The sequence below is a fragment of the Rosa rugosa genome, chromosome 7 (genome assembly GCF_958449725.1).
Source record: "Rosa rugosa chromosome 7, drRosRugo1.1, whole genome shotgun sequence".
NCBI classification, from domain to species: Eukaryota; Viridiplantae; Streptophyta; class Magnoliopsida; order Rosales; family Rosaceae; genus Rosa; species Rosa rugosa.
In genome coordinates this window covers 5,230,140-5,253,212 of record NC_084826.1, presented here as the reverse complement: position 1 = coordinate 5,253,212, position 23,073 = coordinate 5,230,140, and the positions used below count along the sequence as shown (strand labels likewise).

The 23,073-nt window shown below is 36.8% G+C and overlaps 2 protein-coding genes and 1 long non-coding RNA gene across 4 annotated transcripts; all 3 read left to right on the top strand.

Annotated features, from left to right (window-relative positions):
- Positions 1–234: 234 nt before the first annotated feature.
- Positions 235–2,305, top strand: LOC133719896 (uncharacterized). Of its 2 annotated transcripts, none has more exons than XM_062146087.1 (5): positions 235–345; positions 438–486; positions 562–638; positions 900–1,010; positions 2,162–2,305. In XM_062146087.1, the coding sequence occupies exons 1-5, from the start codon at positions 259–261 to the stop codon at positions 2,222–2,224; spliced, it is 387 nt and encodes a 128-aa protein (XP_062002071.1). In that variant the 5' UTR covers positions 235–258; the 3' UTR covers positions 2,225–2,305. The 2 variants fall into 2 exon arrangements, with proteins under 2 accessions (XP_062002071.1, XP_062002072.1); XM_062146088.1 differs by having other exon boundaries at positions 235–358.
- A 3,719-nt stretch (positions 2,306–6,024) lies between these two features.
- On the top strand, positions 6,025–7,426 carry LOC133723730 (F-box/kelch-repeat protein At3g06240-like). Its single transcript, XM_062150602.1, has one exon. The coding sequence runs from the start codon at positions 6,183–6,185 to the stop codon at positions 7,416–7,418; it is 1,236 nt and encodes a 411-aa protein (XP_062006586.1). The 5' UTR covers positions 6,025–6,182; the 3' UTR covers positions 7,419–7,426.
- Positions 7,427–8,359: 933 nt separating this feature from the next.
- Positions 8,360–11,116, top strand: LOC133719937 (uncharacterized). Its single transcript, XR_009851568.1, has 3 exons — positions 8,360–8,693; positions 9,249–9,325; positions 10,842–11,116. It is a non-coding gene; the product is annotated as an uncharacterized LOC133719937 (long non-coding RNA).
- Positions 11,117–23,073: the final 11,957 nt, after the last annotated feature.

Here is a 23,073-nt window from a genome sequence, read left to right as displayed (position 1 = left end):
GGTTTTAATTTCCTTGTTAGGCGACGGACGCGACGGACGGGAAGAGGTATTTTGGCCTTCGCCTTATATATAAAGATATAAAGAGGTAGTCATGGATAGATAGATGATAACACTCCACCTTAATGAATGATGGTGATTGATTGATATAAAGTATGCTCTTTTCTCCATTGTTGTTTCAAATGAATCTCTCGTATAGACTCTACTGAGGGAGAGAGGGAGGGAGAGGAAGAGGCTCCGAATTGTCCACTTTAACCGTCGATGGCCAAGAGAAGCGCCTCTCCTGAGTGGTTCCATTGCAACCCATTTACTGACATTCAGGGGATTCGACGTTCGATAAAATTCGAAGTAATATTTCGAGGTAATTTCCCTATAACTACTTGTACTTGTTTGATGAAATGTTTTAGCACTGATGAAAATTGTTTCGATTGTTTGGATAGAAACATCTTTGCAAGCATTCTGCTGCTTCTATGGCAGGAATGACTTTAGGTAAGTTGTCATAACTTTTACATTCATGAAAACCAAGGTATCATCTGGTTTATATCTGCCTCTCTTCTTCTGCAGGCTTTAGGTACATTCAAAGGCTGGTGGACCAATTCCCTCCTGTAAAAGCGTTTCATTTTGTCCTTGACCACACTGAGGTATGGCATTGTAATCTCATTTTTTTTTTTACTTTGGATCATTAAATTTGTGTTAAACTTTGTTCTGTCTTTGTTTGGATGCTATGTCGTATCTAAGTGCTCTTTTGCTTAATCTTTGGTTTTAGGATACAATTAAAATTTTGGGCCGTATGTTACACCATTCTTTGGCAGAGGATTGTAGTAGTTGGGTGCTCAAATTGATTGCTTAAGAGTGAATTACTGTTGTGGTTTGTTAATTTTGAATGTGTTTGTGAAATGTAGTGTGGATTAGAGAAGCTTGGTGGAGCAGAACAAGGTGAATTTCATCCACCCACGTCGCGAATGACCAATTATGTTGTGTTTAAATTCGGAGAGCTTACTAGGTCTTACAATGTAAGTTTGCCATCATTTTGGTTCTGTTTTAGTAGAGAGCCATTTATTTATCTGTTTTTTACAAGTTGCAGATGTTAATTATAGAACATGGTTGTATGTGTAGAAATTTAGTTGGGGTATGCTTGTGAGACCCGGAAATTTCAAGTGTCTCTTTTGAGTTTCGACGGATACGTTTTTGGTTGTTCCTAATCTTCAACATATCTCTTATGACAATTCTTGCAAAATTTGTTCAACTTCTATATTACTTTTAAATAATTATCTCTTTTCTACAATTTATATTCCCAACATATTTTCTTAAGTTTTTATTATCATCCCATATCATTAACCTCTTTTAGAGAACTCCATCGAGACTAACCTTATTAAGCCCAATTCTCAAAAGTAGTTCTTTAAGAAACAAGCTTAACCTTTTTCTGCCAGAAAACAAAATCTCCCCTTTCTTCTCCTCCTGAAGCTTCTCTTAGCCCTGTTTACGTCAGTCAATTTTCATGCCTTAATGCACCTATATCTAAGCCTCTGATCGAAAAACGTTCTTCATCAAAGTTGTTCATCATCATCTCTTCTATAACATATCCAAAAATCAGTGCGATCAGATCTGTAATGAAGTCTGTACATCGATCTGAGTAGAGGTTGGTCAGAAATCAGCAGATTTCGAGTTTCAGCTTTTCTTTATCCTCTTTCCTTATCAGGATTCCTCAAATTCCTTTGGAATTAATTCCATTAAGAGGTAATGTCACTGTTCAGTTTATAGTTCAGATAATTATTAGTTCCATGACACAAGTATAACGTGCACAAGTACTCTCTCTAAGATACACAATGACTGCTTTACTAGCTTCAATCTCATCTTTGGTTTCCTTCTACCCAAATTGAGTTTGATGTTGGCATGATAATTGATCTTAGTTGATTTTGAACTATTCTTTAGTAGCAGGTTGACAAGCATACTTGTTATTTTCATCATCATCTTTTCTCAGCTTCTTATCTGATCTTTTGCTTCAGTTTTCCTTGTACTATATACATACTAATATGGGAAGATCAGCTGCATCTCTTGGTGGCACGAGTCTTACTAGCTTGGCTATCTGGGCTTCTTATATCTTGATGGTTTATGCATAAAGAGATTTCTTGTTTGATTGAAACTAATATGCATGAATTTGCAGGTCTTACTATCTTGGCTATCTGGGCTTCACTTCAGAATGCAGTGGTATTTCATGACTTCATGATTGCTACTACTGGGAAGTACTGGCAGTGCTGCTCAAAACCAGCATATGTTGCATAGAGCATGAGGAGACCCAGCTACAGCGGGAGGGTTAATGCTGCTATTCTTAGATGTTCATTATGTTTTTGGCCTTTATGTTTAGGGGTATATATATAGGCAGGGTTAATTAATATATATTAATGTTGGGATGAACATACTATTGATGGAATAAAAAAAAATTTGGAATCAATGGATGTGTTTTAATTTGGATGTGTTATGATTCTCTCTCAGACAATTCAATTCCAGCTAAAACCTATTGTCTAATTGTATTGTCTAACAATTGAACATTAAGAAGAATGCAAAAACTGTTGTATGAACAACCTAATTACAATACTTTCCGAACATATGTAGTTGGCTAATTAGAAAACATACAACAACAAAATAACATCTTCGGTTGTATTAAATATAAACAGACAATGGTTTTCTCACTTTTCTGTTGTCTGACTTATCTTCACAAGCTGCTTTCTGTTAGGCTACTGTTGACTTACTTTGCTTTGGACAACAGACTTGGCATCTAGATCTGTTGTTTTTTCTGGTGTTCAGACAATAGACTTGTACATGCTTGCTCTCGTACAAAAGCAAATCAGACGACAGTTTCCTGCTATTGTCTGATTCTCCAATCAGACGGCACAGGCTTTCACAACAGCAGACAAGGTCATCAGACGACAGTTTTGGACTGTCGTCTGAAGCTATTATTGACGTAGTGCGTGGAGCCCGTGTGGCCGTTAGGCATGCACACGTGGGTAACCTGGCTCTGATACCATGATAAAGTAATATGGGGTTCACATCCGAAACCAATTGGCAATGGATGGAGTGACCCAAACCCTTATAAACCCATAGGCAAAGTCCAATTTTTCCCATTTGGGATGTATATATTCTCAACAATATGAACCCTATGGCAGCTCCGAAACTAATAGACTAACCAAAAACTAAACCAGCCTATTTCTAGCTCTGAAAACCCAAGAAAAACAAAAGCTGTAGAGATTCCACTATTGAAACATAAGGAACACACAATTAAGCTTCATCACGAATACAGAACACATAGATTTAACGAAGTGAAAACTAAGCTCCATCACCAATACAGAACACATAGATTTAACTTCTCAATTACTTTTCTCAGCAATCAAGCAAATTACGAATCAAACTCAAACATTCACTATTGAAATCGAGCTGCATATCGTTTAGCCCAACCTTCACTATCACTATGACTGATCAAATTAAGAGATGACAGATCAAATTAAGAGAAGAAAGAAAGACCACATTCACTAAATCTCACACCAACTGGAGCCCAAAGGCGATCTAGAGCTGCCTGCAAAGCCTCTTTTCTAAGCATGAGAAATGTCTCTGCATCACCAGTTGACAAAGTTACCTATAGATTCAAATTCATAGTTCACTGACAAAGTTACCTATAGATTCAAATTCATAGTTCGTTTACCTAGAGGATCAAAAATCTATACAATTAATTTTCAAATCCTTAACCTATTGTACCAAATTAGCAAACAATCCCCAATATCAAACCCTAATTTCCAAAAAATTTAATCAAACCCTAGGCGGCAAGAACCAGAGTGCGTACTTGATGATGTGTGGATCCGTGGAGAACATGCGCAAAATGGAGACCTTGCGGAGAGGGATGGCGTCGGACTTTGGATTATCGCCGGGCCTTCGACGGCTGGATCTTCGTCCTTCATAGGACTAAGAAATGAGAGAGAGAGAGAGAGAGAGTGGTGAGAGGGACGGCGTCGGACTTCGGGTTATATTCTCGGCCTTTGTTCTTCATCGGACGAGATGAGAGAGAGAGAGGAGAGCGGGGTTTAACTTGTTTATATGAGAGGAAGATTTAATTTTAACAAATTTTTTGTCCCGTTTTACCACATAAACATGACGTGTGTGTTTAATACGTCGTATTTAATCTTATGCAATTATATAAGGGGAACGACGTGCATTCATTGCATGCCTTGAATTTTATATGAAAAAAACAAGTTTTACGGCATGCATTTAAAGCCTGTCGTAAATGATACTATTTTAAGACGCGAATTAAGTGCACGCCGTAAATTTCACGTCGTGAATAGTAAGCTTTTCTATAGTGCGTACAATAGCTCTATATTTGGTAAAAAAGCTGTAAATTTTTAATACTATCTGTTAACACCCCTCCTCAACTTGATGGGAGATTTGGAGCATCAAGCTGCTGCAAAGAGTAAGTATGATGCGAAGAACACAGACCTTTGGTGGGTATTGAAAGCTTGAATCCACGAACACAGAAAAGAGAGGAAGCAGAGAAAATAGAGAGAGTTTTGTTATAACAATCAGGCAAATCTGTTACAATCGAAAATGAGGGAAGTGCAGCAGCTATATACTTTCCCAGATTACATAAGAAATTGACACGTGTACAATATATAGCTGTAGGTCACTAACCACTTAAGCAAGTAAGCTGCAGTAATAAGGTAAAACAATATTTTTTACTACTCTGTTAACTAGTATATCAGACCAAATGCTTCAACCAGGAGGAATGAGTGGCATGGACGTACAAGGACTTGGTTGAGCAGCAACATATACTGACTTGGGTTGAGAGGAGAAAGAAGTAGACATAGATTGATTTTTCGCAGAAATTTGGGGTTGAAAAACATAGTGATGCCTATGAAAACATTCTGCTGCACTGTGACCCTCTTGAAGCAAATATGATATTGTAAAGAAAAGCCAATTGCAACAATTGCCTAGGAGCAGACCTTTGGGGACAACTTTTAGCGAGATGTCCAAGTTGTGAGCATATTTGGCAAACTTCACAAGAAGAGGAAACACTTTGAGTGAATCTGTTACTGAAGTTGCAAAATCCACCAGTTTGTTCTAATTGACCATGCCACTTCCACCATTTCTAGAATTGTCACGAGTATTGTTTGTGCGTTGAAATCCACCATCAATGAATTGTGTAAGTTTCCACACCGATTAATAAATCCTCTAGATTTCACATAACCAGTATTTAAATTCACATATGCATAGTTATGATAATATTGATATGGAGCAAAAATACCAAAGTTACCATAGATACCAAAACTCGGAGGACTTCTATGGGAGTACCTGCCACCACCTAAATTGAACTTATATATCTCTCTGTCCACCTCTTTGAGGTAAACCATTAAGAAAGTCAGAATGAAAGCCATTGTTGGGTTGAGAGAACCACTTACAATACTGCACTTCACCGTACGTTAAGAGTTAACAAGTCCAGTGTTGACTTGTGATTGAAGACCACCATGCATGTTGCTGTGTTATACCAGAAGTCAAGTATGGAGTTCTAGGAACCATTTCAACTGTGTAAGGAACCTGTATAGACATTGCAGCATTGTTATTGTGACAATAATCATTCCCTGTATAACTTCCTCCATAACTGCGTCAATTTCACTAAGATCAAGAACCACATGTTCCATGGCATTCACAACAAATAACTAACCAACTGATGGTCCACATCAAATTGGTAGTGAAAGCTGAATGGATTAAAGTTTTTAAATAATTAGTCAAAAGTGAAAATTTGTTTGTGCTAAATTTAAAATGAGTTGTAAATTTCGTGTTTTTCATCCATTTTTTCTATAACATAAGGAATAAAAACAAAAGGAACTAAAGATTAGCTCACCAAGATAAACGGGTCCGCGAGTTTTTGTGATCCATGATGGGTGCCGAAAGTTTCTTTAACTCATCCAGCATATACTATATAAAGAAATTAAGGTCGTTTAACTTTTCTAAATTCCTTTCCAGCATACCAACTGCAACTTTTGATCCGTCTCCGGAGATGTTCCATGTTATGAAGGTAAATAAAGTCTTCTTAGTTTTTATATATGATATGTGTTGCAAGTTTATTAGCATGGATCATTAGCTGGTTGCTTATTGTCACCAAGTGATACAAAAGGTTAGGTTCAGAGCAAAAGGTTTGCAAAATGGTAGAAGAGGTGGTGGTTCAAATCCTATCGAGGCTACCTCCCAAATCTTTGATGCGATTTAAATGCGTCCGTAAGTCATGGTGTGCACTGGTCAATAATCCAGGATTCATATCCCAGCATCTCCACTTGTACAACAAATTTGCCTCCACTCCCATTCTTATCAAGCGTACGGTCATTAGCCGGACCGAAAGTACCAGCGAGGAAGTTGTGTTTTCACTCCTCAATCTTCATAATGATGATTATAACTGTCATCTTGAGGCTAACTGTCATTCTATTGTTGAGGACATCAATTTTCCAGCTTCTATGGGTCTAAAAACGAGGGGCCAATTTATTGAGTTTCCTATGCCTCGTCCTCGTTCGTTTGATGAAGCTGTATATGTTATAGGTCATTGTGATGGGATCATTTGTCTTTTAGTTTTATATATTAGCACTAGCGTTATCTTATGCAATCCAGCAATCAAGGAGTTTAGGCTTGTTAAAGATGTAGATGTAATCTCATTTCATGTCGGATTTGGCTATGATCCCAAATCCAAAGATTACATACTTGTTAATGTTATGTCGACTGGAGAGAAAGTATATGATAACGAGCGTCTCGTTATTCATCCTCCTAGGGCAAAATTATACACCTTGGGAACCGGTTCTTGGAGAGAGATCAATACAAATTATTTGGAAACAGAAACTACCAACTTTTGGCCTAGTCTTTTCCAGTTCTACTTTAAAGGAATTTTCTATTGGTTGGGAAATGAGCAAAGGAAGGAACTCGTCTCTGAGTTTGACAGGGATGATGAGGATAACAATAGACTAGTAATCCTTTTCTATGATACAGGTGATGAGCTTTTTCATAGTTTATTGCTTCCAGATGGTTTCTATGACCCAAATGAGGGTCTTTATACTATGCGTCTTGCATTGTTGAATGAATCCATCGCTCTTTATGGCTTTCACTGCATTGGTAACTGTCCTGAACCATTCGAAATTTGGATAATGGTTGACTTTGATGGTACCGACTGTTCTTGGACAAAACAGTTAGCAGTTGTGCCCACCGTGGAACTTTATATGCCAGGGGCAGTTTGGAAGAACAATGCTATTCTAATTAATAGAGAAGGGCGAGTAGTTTCCTACAATTTTGATGAGGAGAAACTTAGGTATAACCCGATCCATGGTGTGCTTCGAGCAGATTTTCAAGCTGCAGTTTGTGTGCATAGTATAGTTTCAGTCAAGGGACAACCAACCTGAAAGAAAATAACGATATTGTAATTTATTTTATATATCGTTTCCCAAAGGAGTAATAGTTTTGGTAGCTAGTAATTTCAACTCTCATGTTGTGTTCCAGTTATCCTTTATATTAAAAATAAATTACAGATCTTTCTTTCATGCTTATGTTAGAGTAGGCATGCATGATGTCGATGATAGGTCGATGACTACTCCATTGAAGTTATAGTTTAGTGTTAGCGTGAGTCCGCTGTCATTGCCTTGGATATTATCAATAATACTCGGACAACTAATTGGGTTATCAACCTTTTAAATATCAATGCAAATGAAAAATGCTATGGTGTACGTAACATTTCATGTACGTATTATATCAGTAGCTTTTTTCTTGGGATTAATTTATGATTTTGGGGTTTAAAATTTAGGAGTTTAGATATAGAATTTAATTATAATATTTTCAGCCATAAGCCAACCATTCTAAGAGTACTATTGAAACTTGGCCGCCCCAGATATCAATGAATTAGAGTGCAAAGCAGGTTCACACAATGGGTTAACTTGAGCATAGTTGTAATACCCCGAAAAATCCAAATTAAATTCCGTGGATTTTTAGAAATGATTTCACGATAGTGGGAGCGAGTACGAGGCTCGGAGAAGTTGTGGAATTAGTTCGAACGATTAATTTTCGAAAAAACGAACGTTATTTAGGGGCTCGCGAAAGTTGACTTTTTATACGTTCAAAATTTGGGAAAACTTCCTTCGTGAAAGTTGTAGAGCTCGTCGATACGATCGCGTGCATATGCGGAACGCAAAAATCGGAGTTCGTATGAATTAGTTATGATTTTTTTAAAAAGTTTCCAATTTAGTATAAAGCTTCCATTTTCGGAAATTTCCGAAAATATTTTCAGAATTTCCAAAAATGGAAACCGGCTGCAGATTTCCTCCCGAAGACGGAAATCGCCTCCAAACTTCCACCGGCCATATCTTCCTCCTCCGGCCACCGATCCTCACCAAACTTCTTCCATTGGCTTCGTATGGTCCTTGCGCACCTGTCTGTGGCAGCCTTTCATGGCGGCGCGGCCTGTAGCGGCGGCGGAAAGCTTGTTCCGATTTAAGCCCGATTTTGAGTCAACGCCGATATCTTGAGTTTCCGGCCACCTTTCTTTGTGATTCTTGGCTTGATGAACTCGCCTTGAGATTCTGAACCAGTCTCCAGAAGGAATCGAAGCGAGTGGTGGACGTTTTCACGCTGATCGGAGCTCTCGCCGGATTCTGGAAAAATTCCGGCCACCGTGACTGAGTTTGGTAATTTTCGACCTCTTCTTGATGTTTTCTGATAGCAAGCCTTTAGAGTTTTTTGTTAAGCATGATGAGAGGAAGAAGAGCAGCCCGGCCCCGACACCATTGGCGGTGGTCGGCGGCGGCTCTGCCACTAACTCCGGCGGCCCTTTCCGGCCACCTCCGGGGATCAAAAATATGGTTTCTGTACATTTTCAGATTCTATATTTCAATACGATCATTTTGGTATATTACACGTAATTTTTGGATATCGTATGATTAAGTTATGAATTTTTAAGTTTCGATCGATTTCGATCGTTCGATTTGTGATCTGTGAAGATCAGACCGTCTGATGGAATTGTAGATTTGATATGTTGATCGTATGACTGTCCCGATGACTTTGTGTGGTCACGGACGAAGATCCAACCGTTGGATCTTCGTATAATTGAGAAATGGTGATTCGGGAGGCGATTTGTGAGAATCCATCCGTCGGATTTTTATATAAGTTAGAATCCGACCGTCAGATTCCCGTATATGTGTGCTTTTGAGTTGTTGGCTAAGTTAAGATCATTATTGGATTAGGTGATCGATGGATTTATTTGGCGGACGATTCGTGAGATTGTTAATTGAGCTGTTAAGAAGACGCAGCTGGATCAGAGGTGAGTAAACCTCACGTGGTTCATATTACGAACCGAATAAATTTAATTACTTTATTTTGTCGTAATTGTGTGAAAATATTTATGAAATAAATATTTGTTTTAAATCATATGGGCTTGATCAACTACGGTCCATAGGTAAGTAAAATGTATTTAAACTATAAAAATGAATTTCACGATTTTATTGTGTGGACTATAGTTGGTATTAGTGATTATCCCTGAGCGGATAATTACGTATATATATATTTATGTGGAATATATATATGGATGGTGTGGCATTGTGGTGTGTGGATTATTGAATTGAATATTTACATATGTCGGAAACATATATGTATTGGTAGAATTGTTGTGATGCAAACAATATTTGTGAGTGAGTTCATATATTGTTTTTGGGTATGACTTTTCGGGAAACAATATGTCGTGGGAAATGGTATTTCTATTGTTTTGAAAAGTGTTTGAGGATTTGGGGAGTTGCAGGTTGTGATTTCTCCTTTTGGGTTGGGAAACATTTTCAGGTCCGGTATGACCATTTTAAATGTTTTAATCTGACGACCGGTGGTCTGAGGATTTGAGAGTCACAGGTTGTGATTTCTCCGTTTGATTTGTTTTAACATTTTGGGTCCAGTGCGACTCGCTTAAATGTTTTGATTTAAGGGTCAGGTTGGCCTAAAGATCCGGGGTTTGCAGGTTGCATCCTCAGGCAATATATCGTAATTACGCCTTTGGCCCGGTTAGTGATTTCGATCAGTTAGAGCTCTAGTCTGTCTGCCAACGTGTCCAGGTTGGACCGGATTTTCATAATGATTTGTTAGGTTAACATTTCCTATGATTTTGTCACGATGTGACTTGTAAGAGCCCTTTTGGTAAAAGGTGTTGAGTTTTGGATGGATTTATTAGTGTGAGTTGATGATGTTTTTAATTAATTTCCTTGTTAATTCTTTTGTTTAAATTTCTATTCTTTTTCTCTTTTCTTCTTTTTCGGTTATATTGTTTATTATCTCTATTTATTTCCTTGATCATTTCTATGGTTCGATTTCCCGTTTATTTCTCGTTTTCATTTTATTGTTTGATTTTAATGTAATCTCCTGAACTAAATTATATGCAGGGATTACTATGACTTCTGATTTTATGCGTGTTGGTTATTTCCTGAATTAACTTTCTATGCATGATTAATGTTCTTATTAGTTTAATTGGGAAGTGCAGTGATGGATGAGACTTGTAGAAAGTTGAGAAATATTATTCCGTATTGTGGGGATAAAGACATCTTGTTAAGAGTAGAGATGAGTGATTCATTTGATTTCTTTGTGTGTGATTTCAAATGATTTGGAGTTAATGATTTTGGTGATCGATTATCGAGATTGTGGTTTTCTTTGTGGATGTTGAAATTGTTGGTTGTTACTTGAGTTAAAAGTACTGTGTTATAATAAATCAACCATTCTTTCTTTTACTCATACTGGCTGTCAAAAGCTTACCGGGTTTTGTGTTGTTGCAATCCCGGTACACTATTCAAACGGTGTAGCGGATAATCCTACAGGACTGGAGAATTCAGGAAGGTGATCGAACCGTGTAGAGTAGCTGCTTTGTAATACTCTGATTTTCAGTTGTGAGGTTTGTTATGCTCATTAGAGCTTTACAAGTTACTTTGTACGAGTGAGTTGTAATAATTAACTCGAGGTCTTCGAGTTTTGAATTTGAGCGTGAGTGGCGAGGTTGTTTCTGAAAAAAAAAAATTCAGAACGTTTATTTGTTTAAGTTGTTTAATTCATGTTTCGGATTTGAATTTGTTATTCAAAATTCGGGGCGTGACAATAGTAGTAGTCATGATTATGTTGAGAATATATACATCCCACATGGAAAAAATGGGACCTTGTCTATGAGTTTTTATAAGGGTTTGAGCCACTTCATCCATTGCCAATTGGTTTTGGATGCGAACCCCAGATTACTTTATCATGGTATCAAAGCCCATGGCGGCCTGACCATTGCTCATCCTTCTTCTTTCCGCTGCAATGTTAGTTGTTCTGTGATAGAAATTTGCAAGATAATAGAAAGCTCTAAACAAAACCCTAGAAATTGTACAATTACCGGTTAAAACACCAAATCTCTCCGTCTGTTCTTGTTTTTCTGTAAAATTACCTCTCAAAACATCAAAATCTCTTCGTTTCTTGTTTAGTTCTTCAAGATTTCGATCTGTTACTCATCAAGAATCTTCAAAGTTTCAAGCTTTATCAATAATGGCGTATTTCAACACTAAAAGCTGTAATGCTGTCTCTGTGAGGCTCGATGAAACCAACTATCCCACTTGGTTCTTTCAGATGTTTCATTATCGATCTTAGAGGCCATGGTCTACTCAAATTCGTTGATGGATCTCACCCTTGTCCATCTCAGTTCCACATTGCAAATGATGGTTCACCTACTTCTGAAAATTCAAAGGCTTATGAGCGTTGGCTTGAGCAGGACAGTTCCTTGATTTTAATGATCACAAATACTCTTTCAGCAGAAGCACTTACACTAGTCATTGGATGCAAAACATCAATGGAGGTATGGCTTACTTTGAAGCAAAGATATGCTATTGTGTCTGAAGTACATATTATGCAATTGAAGGCAACTCTGCAAAATATTGAAAAAGGCTTAGAATCTATAGAAAAGTACTTATTGCGTTTTAAATCTATAAGCGATCGATTGACAGCAGCTGGTGTTTCTATGTCTGATCAAGATGCTAAGTTTCTAATTCTTGCTGGTCTACCGGGGGAATATGGTCACACACGACAAATTATTAGAGGGAAACATGATATAACCATGGATGAAGTCAGGTCTTTATTACTCTCTGCTAAATTTGAGATTGATCGAGTTGGTGAACAAGGCATTGCCTTTATCCTCTTTTACTGTTATGGCTGCTGAAAATAGTATGACATTACCAGAAGAAATTCAATGGAATGGGTCTCGTGGTGTTGCTTCACCTTATAATTATTTAGTGTCTACTGGGATAACTAGTCCAAATGCTCCCTCTATTGGATATCAATCTGCATTCAACACTAATGCAATGATGAATAATGGTATCTTGAGCAATGGTACTTATCTCTCTGAATGTGGATCTATTGGATATCAATCTGCACCATACAGTAGTACCACACAGCAAAATGTTTATGGTTATTTCTCTCAACCAACTGGCTTCATTGCTCAAAATGGCAGAGGAATCACTCAAAATAGTGGAAGTATGCAGGTTCCTTATGGTGGTGCAATATCACAGCTACACGATGGCTGTTCCCCTCAAAATTCTGTTTTCAGTCAGCAGCATTTTCAGTCGTTTTGTGAAAATGTGAACACATGTTCTCTTAATGATCCATATTCAAATGCTACTGAAAACTCACCATTCGGTGATGGGCAATTCTTAGAAACTAATGATCTTTCAAATCTAGCCAAATTCTGCAGGTTTTGATATGCTTGATGAGTACCTTACATACTTCGATGCGGATGATGACATCTCTCAGTACATTGATTTTGATTCTTGTGGAATGCTGGGGAATGAAAATATTGTTCCTAGTGAACCTCTGGTTGAGCAAAAGTCTGTTATGGGTGCAACTGAGCCACTATATTGCGAAGAACAGAAGGGATCCGGCTCCTCTAAAGTGAGGAGTCTGTGAATTTACTTCAATTTCATAAAATCTTGAACCTCCACATGATCTAATGGTCCAAGTAGTTAACACCTCACTCTATTATCAATTTTTGGAATTTTATTTTAAACAACTTTAACTTACTGTTAACTCCACAAAAAAAAAAAAAAAGGAAAAAAAAAAAGGGATTTGATGTGATCTTATGCTTCAATTCTTTCTCTGTGCTGTGCTGCAACAATGCGTTTGCTCTTTCTGTGTGCTTCCATGGATGGTCCTCTTTAAACCCTTGGATGGGGATATCTCCTAAAAGCCAGCAAGCATCATCACTAAACACAAAGTGGAGCAGTAGGAGGTGAGTGGAATTCTGGATATTAAGTTTAAGTGTGTGGTGAGGTAAGTGCAAATAAAGCTTGGGTCTTTAATCATGGACCTCCATGGCTTACCGACTGAGGTACATTTGACCACAGATTTTATGGGTAGTCTGATTAGGACTTCAAGTATGAGTTCCTCAGGAAAATCTCGTCCATGGTTGAAGAAAAATCTCTACGATATTATTTACGTGCAAGCCTTAAGGATATGCACAATTATGAATTCATAATTATAAACACGATTGAGGTTATCAATGCAAAGTTTGTGTCACTGCAAACCAAGGATGCACTTTAGCAAAAGGCCTGTATTCGATCGATATGGGGGTTTCATAAATCTTGTTATTGATACATGTGGTTTGTCAAGACTTTGAAAACTTTGAGGGTTTAAATTTTTCTTATTGGAATTTGAAACAGATGCAATTGCATGATTAAAGCTAATTTTTTCACTACCCATTGACAAGTTTCCATGGAAGCACAGAGAAGCAGCAAACGCAGGTGTAGAGCAGAGAAAAGAATTTTTTCGCTCAAAAATCTCGTCAAATCACTTTTATTTATTTATTATTATTTATTTTTTGATGGATAGAGTTAACGGAAAGTTAATAATTTTAGATTAAAATTTCAAAAATTGATGATTTAGTGAGGTGGCAATTGTTAAGACCCTTAGATCATATGGAGGTTCAAGATTTTATGAAATTGAAGTAAATTCACAGGCTCCTCACTTTAGAGGAGCCGGATACATTGATTTTGATTCTTGTGGAATGCTGGGGAATGAAAATATTGTTCCTAGTGAACCTCTGGTTGAGCAAAAGTCTGTTATGGGTGCAACTGAGCCACTATATTGCGAAGAACAGAAGTACTTTGACATACCAGAGCATTATGAGATGGATGCAAAGTCATTCAAAGTTGATTCTATAACTTCAGAATCTCATGACAACCTGAAGTTCTTCAACCTATCAGAATATTATGAGACGGAATCAAAAGTGGTCAAAGATGAATACCATGTTGAACAAAGCCATAATATGAATCTTGAAGATGTGAGCAAGACATTGGAACCGACAAGTAATTTTGGTTTTGGAATTTCATCTAGTGAACTAGCAGAAGACAGAGACAAGATCTTTTATGGGAATACTAGAGAACCTTCCTGCCATGTGATTACTGGTGAGAATCATCAAAGTGCTCAAGAGGAGATGATGGAAATAGACTTGGTGCAACCAAAAATTCAAAGTTAACTTTGAATACAGCTTCTCATTTTTTTAATTTTTTTAAATTTTTTAATTTTTTTATTGTGATTGGATTTTCTTATTACACTCATTTTTTTTTGCAGTATACTCTTCATCTACTAGAAGAAAATATAACTAATGCTTTTTACTATACTACCCTTATCATGATATCAGAGTGGGTTATCCCACGTGTGCATGCCTCGCGGCCACACGGGCTCCACGTCACCCAAAGTTGTCCACGTGTATGACTTGAAAATTCGCCACACGTGCGGGGGCGTGTTGAGAATATATACATCCCACATGGGAAAAATAGGACCTTGCCTATGGATTTATAAGGGTTTGGGCCACTCTATCCATTGCCAATCGGTTTTGGATGCGAACCCCAGATTACTTTATCAGATTATATGTCTCTAGTCTAGTGGTTCTAGTGAACTGATCAATTGCTACCGTTAACTTAATCCAACATGCCATAAAACGCGTTTTACCTTACCTGATCTAAATATGCTGTCAAAATTTTGTCAACTCTGTTCGGCCAACCCCATTATCAAAAGAACACTTGTGCTTGAACCACTAGATTGCGTACTGGGCTTTAAAAATATTTATTGTTTGACATATAACTTTTGGACTGGACCGAATAGATTTTTAGGTTTTTTTGTTAGGTAATCACAATTAACATAAATATAAAGAGAGGCACCAAGCCGACAGTGAAATCTGACATGTACCAATCTGACTATGAAGGGCGCTATTTATCCGATTTAAGAAAATATTATGATTTTGTTAAAAAAAAAAAAGGCAATATAAATGGTACCTAAACTCCTCTAAGTAGGTCTATAGACTAATATTTATGGTTAGAGTATCTTTAGCAATGCTAGCTATCTTTTAGTCAAATTTTAGCTAAAGTAACTAAAAAGTTATTTTGGTCTGTTACTTTTAAAATACTTCTGCATCAGTTCTCTCTATTTTAGCTAGTTTTGAATTTATATTATTTTTTTCAATGAAGATTAAATAGTTTAAATTGTTGTAAATATTATATATATGTGGTTGTCCACTGTAAATACTCATTAGTTATGTCATTATGATGTAATTACTACTCCTATATAAAGGGGTTTAATGAGAATGAAACACACATTTCTACCTCCTCCTATATTTTGTCCCTCTATGTTCTCTCTCTTATTCTCTAGTTTATAACACGTTATCAGCATGCTTTTGCTCTTATTTCTTCTTCTCCTTAAACTCCATGATGATCCGCAAGCTTATGGTGCAACATAGTTGCCTATGACCAAGGTTAATGATCTACAAGTTTTTCTTTCATTCTCAACGAATTGCTTCATATATAACATAGATATCTTATATTATCGCATAACAAATATATGTGTTTCATGTTTAGCATCTTTGTTCCTATTATATATGAACATCATTTTTTTTTATGCGATCATACAATTTACATATATTTGTATGTATCTTTTATATAATGTAATTGTTGAGATTTATGTTTCATATTCGACTTTGAGAACCATTCACTACTAGAAATCTGTTCATTTACATCACATCATTTAAATCGGTCATACTTGCCCACGATGTAAAAAATAAATCTAACATCGTTTTACGAAAATACCGATTTAAATGTATGTCATTAACATCAGTTCTTAAAATGACCGGTGTTAAAAATTTAGTTCGAAAATTTGCGGGAACCTATTTTTGCAAAAAGCGCTAAGTGTTTTAATGAATTCAAAGGCGCGGGGACGAAAACTTAAAATTTTCACACTTAGAAAAAAAAACACCCGGCCCGACCCCAAAACCAAAACAAAAACCCTAAGCGGCCATACTCGAGCTCCTCCCAAAACTCGACTCTGAATTAACCTCCATTCTGGACCCATACTCGATCTCCTCCCAAAACTCGACTCAGTCGAACTCGCGGCCATTGTTACCCTCGTCGATCGCCTCCTTCATCCAGTCCTTCATCTTACGCGCCTCCCAGCAAGACGACGTCCGCTGCTGCCCTCCCCCTGCCAAACCAAGAATGTCGACGCCGACCAAGCATTGTGCTCCGAGGAGGAGGAGGACATCATCCAGGCTTTTCTAAACGGTGTCGTTCCGTCTTAGTCTCTCGAATTGAAGGTCGGCGACTGCAAGAAATCGGCAGCGATTCGGCGCTAGTGGCTTCAAAGAACGACCGGGAGGCCACTGGGTAATACAAGGCGACTCTCGAAGGTGCAGATCTGGACTCTTGAAGGAGACGAAATAATCTTTGTAAGTATGATTGTTTTAGTATCAAATATTTGGACAACTTTTATCAAGTTCTTCAGATCCAAAGCAGCCAACTTTTATGAATTTGGTACCAAATTGACCGACTGGTAATACAGGGCCTCAACTCGAGTTTGAAGAAAAGCCCAACGAATTCCTGTATCGAAACGTCGTTGCTCCCTGGAGGATTTCTCTCTCAACTCGACCACTTTAGGTACTGCTCAGATTAAATTTTAATGGTACTGAATCGATGTGGGTTTTGTATTGGAATTTTGAGCAAGTAGTTGATGTTAGCTAGTTTAGAGTTTAGATAGATTTCTGGGTTTTTGTTGTGATATTTCGGCAAACCCGATGTTACCTTGGGGTAAATGAGGTGTTGTTTCTCTTTGTTTGCAGATTCTTTGGTGTGTTTTCTGAATTGTGTTCTGTTTGCCTCTGCATTTTATTGCTGCAAAACTTTCAGCTTTTGTGTTATAGGTTGCTTAGCAATTAAAAATGGCTGCGAACTTGTTGACTTGCAAGCTTATTTGTTTGTTGAATATCTGAATATAGATATGTTTTTGCTTTGCCTGAATTAACTTTAGTAATGAATTCCTAGTATTGCCTATGTTAAAAGGTTTTGAGCTAGTGGTGACTTGTAGAAACTCTACAACTATTAGCCCATACGGAATGGTTTAGATTGTGAGGAGTTTTCCTGAGCTCTGCATTTACTCCAATCTGAATATATGCTCCTTGTCTGTTGGTAGTCCGAATGCTATATTTTTCGGTAAAAGTTGGTAGAGTTTATTATTGCCTTAGTGAATGGGAGATGCAATGTAAAGCTATAGCTGCCTCTCCTTTTTCTCCATTTATTTACTTTCATATATGTGCGACCTTTAGGAAGGCTTAATGTGTGTCTGGTCCTATTGAGTGACTATCCTCCTAAATAGTACAAGTGTTAACCTACTCTTTCCTCTGATACATTTGTATATGACCATTATTAGAGACTAGGAATGTTACTTTTTATATTGGATTAAGCCTCTTTCTCTTATGAAATCAAACGATGTTTAATTGTTGTTGATGTAGAATCCGAATATAGGTTGTATATAAGGACAGTGGTTAGGAGATTAAGAAGTTGAATGGATTTTCACTTAAAGTTATTAGTTTTCAATCTCAAAGTAAGGAACTAAAGCTGTAGCTAGTACCTGCATTGTTTCCATAGCATCTTCTGTCTCTAAGTGTGAAGAAGGAATGTGGGAGTAATTTTAAAGTGAAGGACTAAAAGATGAGTTATGGAGTTATAGTTTAAATGTTGTTATTGCTGTTAACAGCTCAACCCTACCTTTGCAGCTTTTGATTTCTTCATCTGTTGTTGTTGTTGTGGAGTTAATTTTTTTTCTTTTTCTCTTTCCTTCTCAGTACTTTGCATTTCTTTTAGGTTCTTCACTCACATGCTTTGCATTCCTCTTATCCTATTGCTGTGTTCTGAGGATATTTTTATCTAACTCACCCGTTTCAAATTATGCAGTTGCAAGAATTGAAACAGCGTGCATTAGGCAACTTGGTTGAACCCTTTGTCAAGCCCGGCCTGCATAAATGAGAAGCAACCATTGCACGTGTTGATGGTAAGTGTTCATTCAATGTTGATTCTTGGTGCCTTATAAAGAGAATAATGTTGCTGAAACAAAGTTTTGTGTGCACATGCCTTTACTCTTTCTCTAATATTTTTTTAATCCGTAACCCAATACATGTCTCATTTATTAGGTTGAACCAAAAGTATGAAACAAATTTAGTTTTACTTGAGCTGGTCTCAACTCTTTGTTTTTGTTTTAAAACTTACAACTAGATAATGGTTATGAAATCTATGTTTTTTGGATCATATTAGCTCTATTGGGTTCTTGTTTAGTTTAGACATGGTCGGTTGTGGAACTTATATCTATCCTATAATGAATAAATATGCTGAGTAGTTTATAGAGGTGCACTATGACTTAAAAGAATGAACTGAACTATCATTGGACTGTTAGTTTTTTTTTTTTTTTTTTTTTTTTATAATCTTATGTCGCTGAAACAAAGTCCTATTCAATTTTAATATTGCAATAATCTGATCTTGGTTATCTCAATAAATTGTAAGATACCAAGTTGGTTGGAAGGAGCAGCAGGTTAAGAGCGGGTCTTCAAGGCGAAACTAGTGTTGAGTAGTGAAATCCAACTGTTCAGGTTAGTAACCCAACTCTTCTGCTCTGGTTTGTTTATAAACTGTGTGAAGTGTTTAGCTAATTTTCAGTTGATGATTTGTGTATGAAGTTTTTGAAGTGATGATTATGAGTTTTGTATTTGTGCATGAACTGTATGGCAAGTTGAAAATCAATCTTGAATATGTATATGAAGTGTTGAACGAATTGTAATTCATCTTTGGTTTGCTGTCCAGTTTTGATTGGTTAAATTAATTTACTTTTTCATGATGTTTCAGCAATGGATAAATCTTGGATTAATGAAGATAGGGATACTTTAAAGTACCAATTAGGTGTGGAGAATTTTTTGATTTTTGCTGAAGAAAATGCTAGTAACCGTAAAAGAATTCCTTGCCCTTGTTCAAGATGTGTAAACTTCAAAAAAAAAGTCCAGTAAAGTGATTAGGGGCCATTTGTATGATTACGGCTTTAGTTTGAGCTACACAACCTGGATATGGCATGGAGAACCCTCTTTGTCCTCCTGTGCTAGTGTGCCTGGTGGTTTTGGGGCAGGCCAAAACCATCAAGTTGGGTCTGAAACTGTTGATATGTGTCAAGCAGCCTTTAATGAGGGTGATTATGATGAGGAGTCATTTGAGTTTAATAAGTTTGTTGAGGATGCAGAAAAACCTTTATTTGCAAATAGTGAACGCACTAAGTTAGATTCATTGGTGCAACTTCATAACTTGAAAGCTAGGTTCGGTATGAGTGATACTTGCTTTTCTGAGTTACTTTCCACTGTTGGGTCATTGCTTCCTAAAGATAATGTACTCCCTCAAAGTCTATATGAGGCAAAGAAGACTCTCAGTAATTTAGGGCTGCAATATGAGAAAATTCATGCATGTCCTAATGACTGCATATTGTATAGGAAAGAGTTTTCCTATGAGATCACTTGTCCTAAGTGTGGTTTGTCTCGTTGGAAGCTAAAGAAGGATAAAACTGTTAAAGTGGGGCAACCAGCGAAGGTGTTGTGGTATTTTCCCATAATTCCTAGATTCAAACGCTTGTTCAAATCTGCCGACACTGCTGAAATGCTTACTTGGCATGAGGACAAGCGAATTAAGGATGGACACATGCGCCATCCAGCGGATTCTCCCGCATGGAAGTTGGTAGATTATAAATGGCCTGACTTTGCTGGAGAGTCGAGAAATCTTCGGTTGGCTTTGTCAGCTGATGGTATTAATCCACATAGTTCTCTAAGTAGTAGGTATAGTTGTTGGCCCGTAATATTGGTGACCTACAATCTTCCTCCGTGGTTATGCATGAAGAGGAAGTTTATGATGTTATCTCTATTAATATCTGGTCCGAAACAACCGGGAAATGACATTGATATCTACTTAGAGCCTTTGATTGACCGGACTTTGTGCGGTACTTAGTTGATCGGTTAAAAGAGGGAAAATCTGATCGTATTTTCTTTATGTCTTACAATCCGGGGTAATGCAGCAATATTTTTAGTATATTATTAAACTACTTTTATATTTTGCATAATGTTCACTTCATTTTTATTGCAGGAAGCATTGGATATTAACTATCCTATGGGAAGGAGAAATCTACATGTTGGATCCGTTGCCAAAACCAATCCATTACAAAGAATGGGAGACCTCGGTGATGAAGTAAGTATTACATTATATACATTGAGCTGTTTTTTTACATATCCGACAAAGTTTTGTTTAAATTGGGTAATGATAATATGGTTGTGTAGTGCGGTCAAAACCTTCAATGCTGAAACTGGAAGGGTCAACAAACTGCCTAAAGTAAAATCGCTTCCGGTAAGGCTTATACATGTGTTTAATTGGCTGAGATAATACATTACATCTAGTATGTCGATATATGCCTTAATTCAATACTTTGAATAAATAGGGCGTACCTAAACAACCGGGTGGGGTTGAGTGTGGCTATTATGTTATGCGATACATGAAGGAAATTATAGAGGATGAGACACTTTCATTTCCAACCAAGGTACGTATATGCATTATTATATATGAAGAACAGTTTGGTTTAATTAAGCACTATTAGCTTGTTTAGCCCCATTGTGACTTATATGTTCTTTAATACATTTCAAGTGGGCGGTAAAGACGCGCAAATCATATAGCCAAGCTCAAATTGACGAGGTGCGCATTGAAGTGGCTGATTATATACAGACTTGGGTGTAGGACTTGTGGCTATGAAGAAATTTTTGAGTAAGGCTAGCTAGTTTTTGGCTTTTTGCTTGAAGGAAAGTTTGGTGTATATATGTACGCGCAAATCATATCAGTTTTGCTTGTGGCATGTAGAACTGATATAGTTGGTTGCTATTATGTTTATGGGCTAGCCTTTGTAGGTTTTGGGGTTTTATTTTGTGAATTATGTAGAATCATGAATGAAGATCGATGACAAAATTAATGGAAAGCCCCAATTTTTGGATGATGAGAAATGCATGTATTTCTATATATTTCCAACCACCAGCAGGTAGATGATTATTTGCTCTTGCATTCTTATATAATATGAACTGATGTATATAAATGGGAAACAAAACACTAATGTCAAAGAAAACGATGTCAATTCAGAGATTACAAATTAGTACCTAAAATTGGACTGATGTCTCATGATTATGAACATATCGAAATGGCACCCAAAAATCGATGTACACAAGACCAATGCACATCGATATCTAAACACCAAACCGTTATCTACTGTCAACATACAAATCAGCTTTTATAAAGTAAACCGATTTACCATGAAATACAGAACATCAGTTTTGTAAAATATAAATGATGTCTACAAAACTAATAGACATCGTTTCAGCTAACGAAAAACGATGTTCCTAGTAACATAAAACATCATTCTTAATAGATTAACTGATGTTGCCTAAAGGTACATACATAGTTCTCAGGAGAATAAGGTGGCAAGATGCACCTAAAACTGGACATGAACAAACAAAATTTTTTGGAGACTGATGTCTACGACAGTATTAGACATCATTTCTGAAATTTTAATCGATTTAAATGTTCACTTAGGTATTGTTCGGGATATACTTTATTAAGTATAAAATGTGAAAATATGAACAATTAAATATAGTTAACATATAAGATTATGATGATTATAACGATTATACATCGAATTTTATTTAAAAATCGATGTTGGTTGTTGTCTGGGACATCGGTTAAAAACGCGCTTATACTGATGTCTGCATCTTTTACATCAGCCACTAAGAGATCGGTCAGAATTTAGTTTTACATCGGTTCTGGACTGATGTAAATGAACAGATTTCTAGTAGTGATTGTTCCAATAGTCAAAAATCGAGTCCGCTGATCGAGTAGTCTTAGACCTATGGCTCTACAAACATCACACGAATGTTTTTCTCGTGTTTTCCTTATGGGATCCATTGTTCATATTTATGAACACTTCGAAACCTCTGTTTCGTATATGCATTTTCTATCATTTTTCATAGAACATATTGTTCTAATACTTATGGATCCTGATATATCTTGTCTTTTCTCTTTGTAGAAATATGACGCATCTAACAAACTTAAACTTTGATCCTCTTGAAATTTCTGGCAAGAACTATTTGATGCTGAAATTCATCTTATGGCTAACAACTTTGGAAATACCATTAAAATCGTCAATAAGTCATTTGTGCAAGATCGGACCAAGGTTATGATTTTCTTGCGTCATCATCTTGATAAGAGCCTAAAAGATAAGTACCTTATGGTGAAAACCCCGCTTGAGCTTTGGCAAGCATTGGTTGATCGATTTGCTGACCAGAAAACCATTGTTCTACCTAGAGCACGATATGAATGGAAGCATTTGCGCCTTCAGAACTTCAACTCTGTCACTGATTTTCAATTCTGCTATGCATCGCATTACCTCTCAACTAAAATTATGTGGAGAATCTCAGCGGTGGTGCTCTTGACAACGATTAATTTTAAGCCTATGTTTAGGCATTTTTTTGTCTCTATTTATTTTATTTAATCATTTTAAGCCTATGTTTTGGCACCGATTAAACGTAATTTCGTTAATCAATATAGACCTCTTTGTTTCAAAAAAGGCAATTACTTTTCATTATCTTTATCTATTTAATCACATTTATTACGATTAAATTACCTTGATTACAATTCT

What these genes read in the sequence shown, in the direction of transcription:
- LOC133723730 (XM_062150602.1), top strand. Translation starts at nt 6,183, where the DNA reads ATGGTAGAAGAGGTGGTGGTTCAAATCCTATCGAGGCTACCTCCCAAA.
- LOC133719896 (XM_062146087.1), top strand. Translation starts at nt 259, where the DNA reads ATGGCCAAGAGAAGCGCCTCTCCTGAGTGGTTCCATTGCAACCCATTT. An exon ending in GACGTTCGATAAAATTCGAA is followed by an intron (nt 346 to 437) that starts GTAATATTTCGA and finishes TTGTTTGGATAG; the next exon opens with AAACATCTTTGCAAGCATTC. An exon ending in TATGGCAGGAATGACTTTAG is followed by an intron (nt 487 to 561) that starts GTAAGTTGTCAT and finishes CTTCTTCTGCAG; the next exon opens with GCTTTAGGTACATTCAAAGG.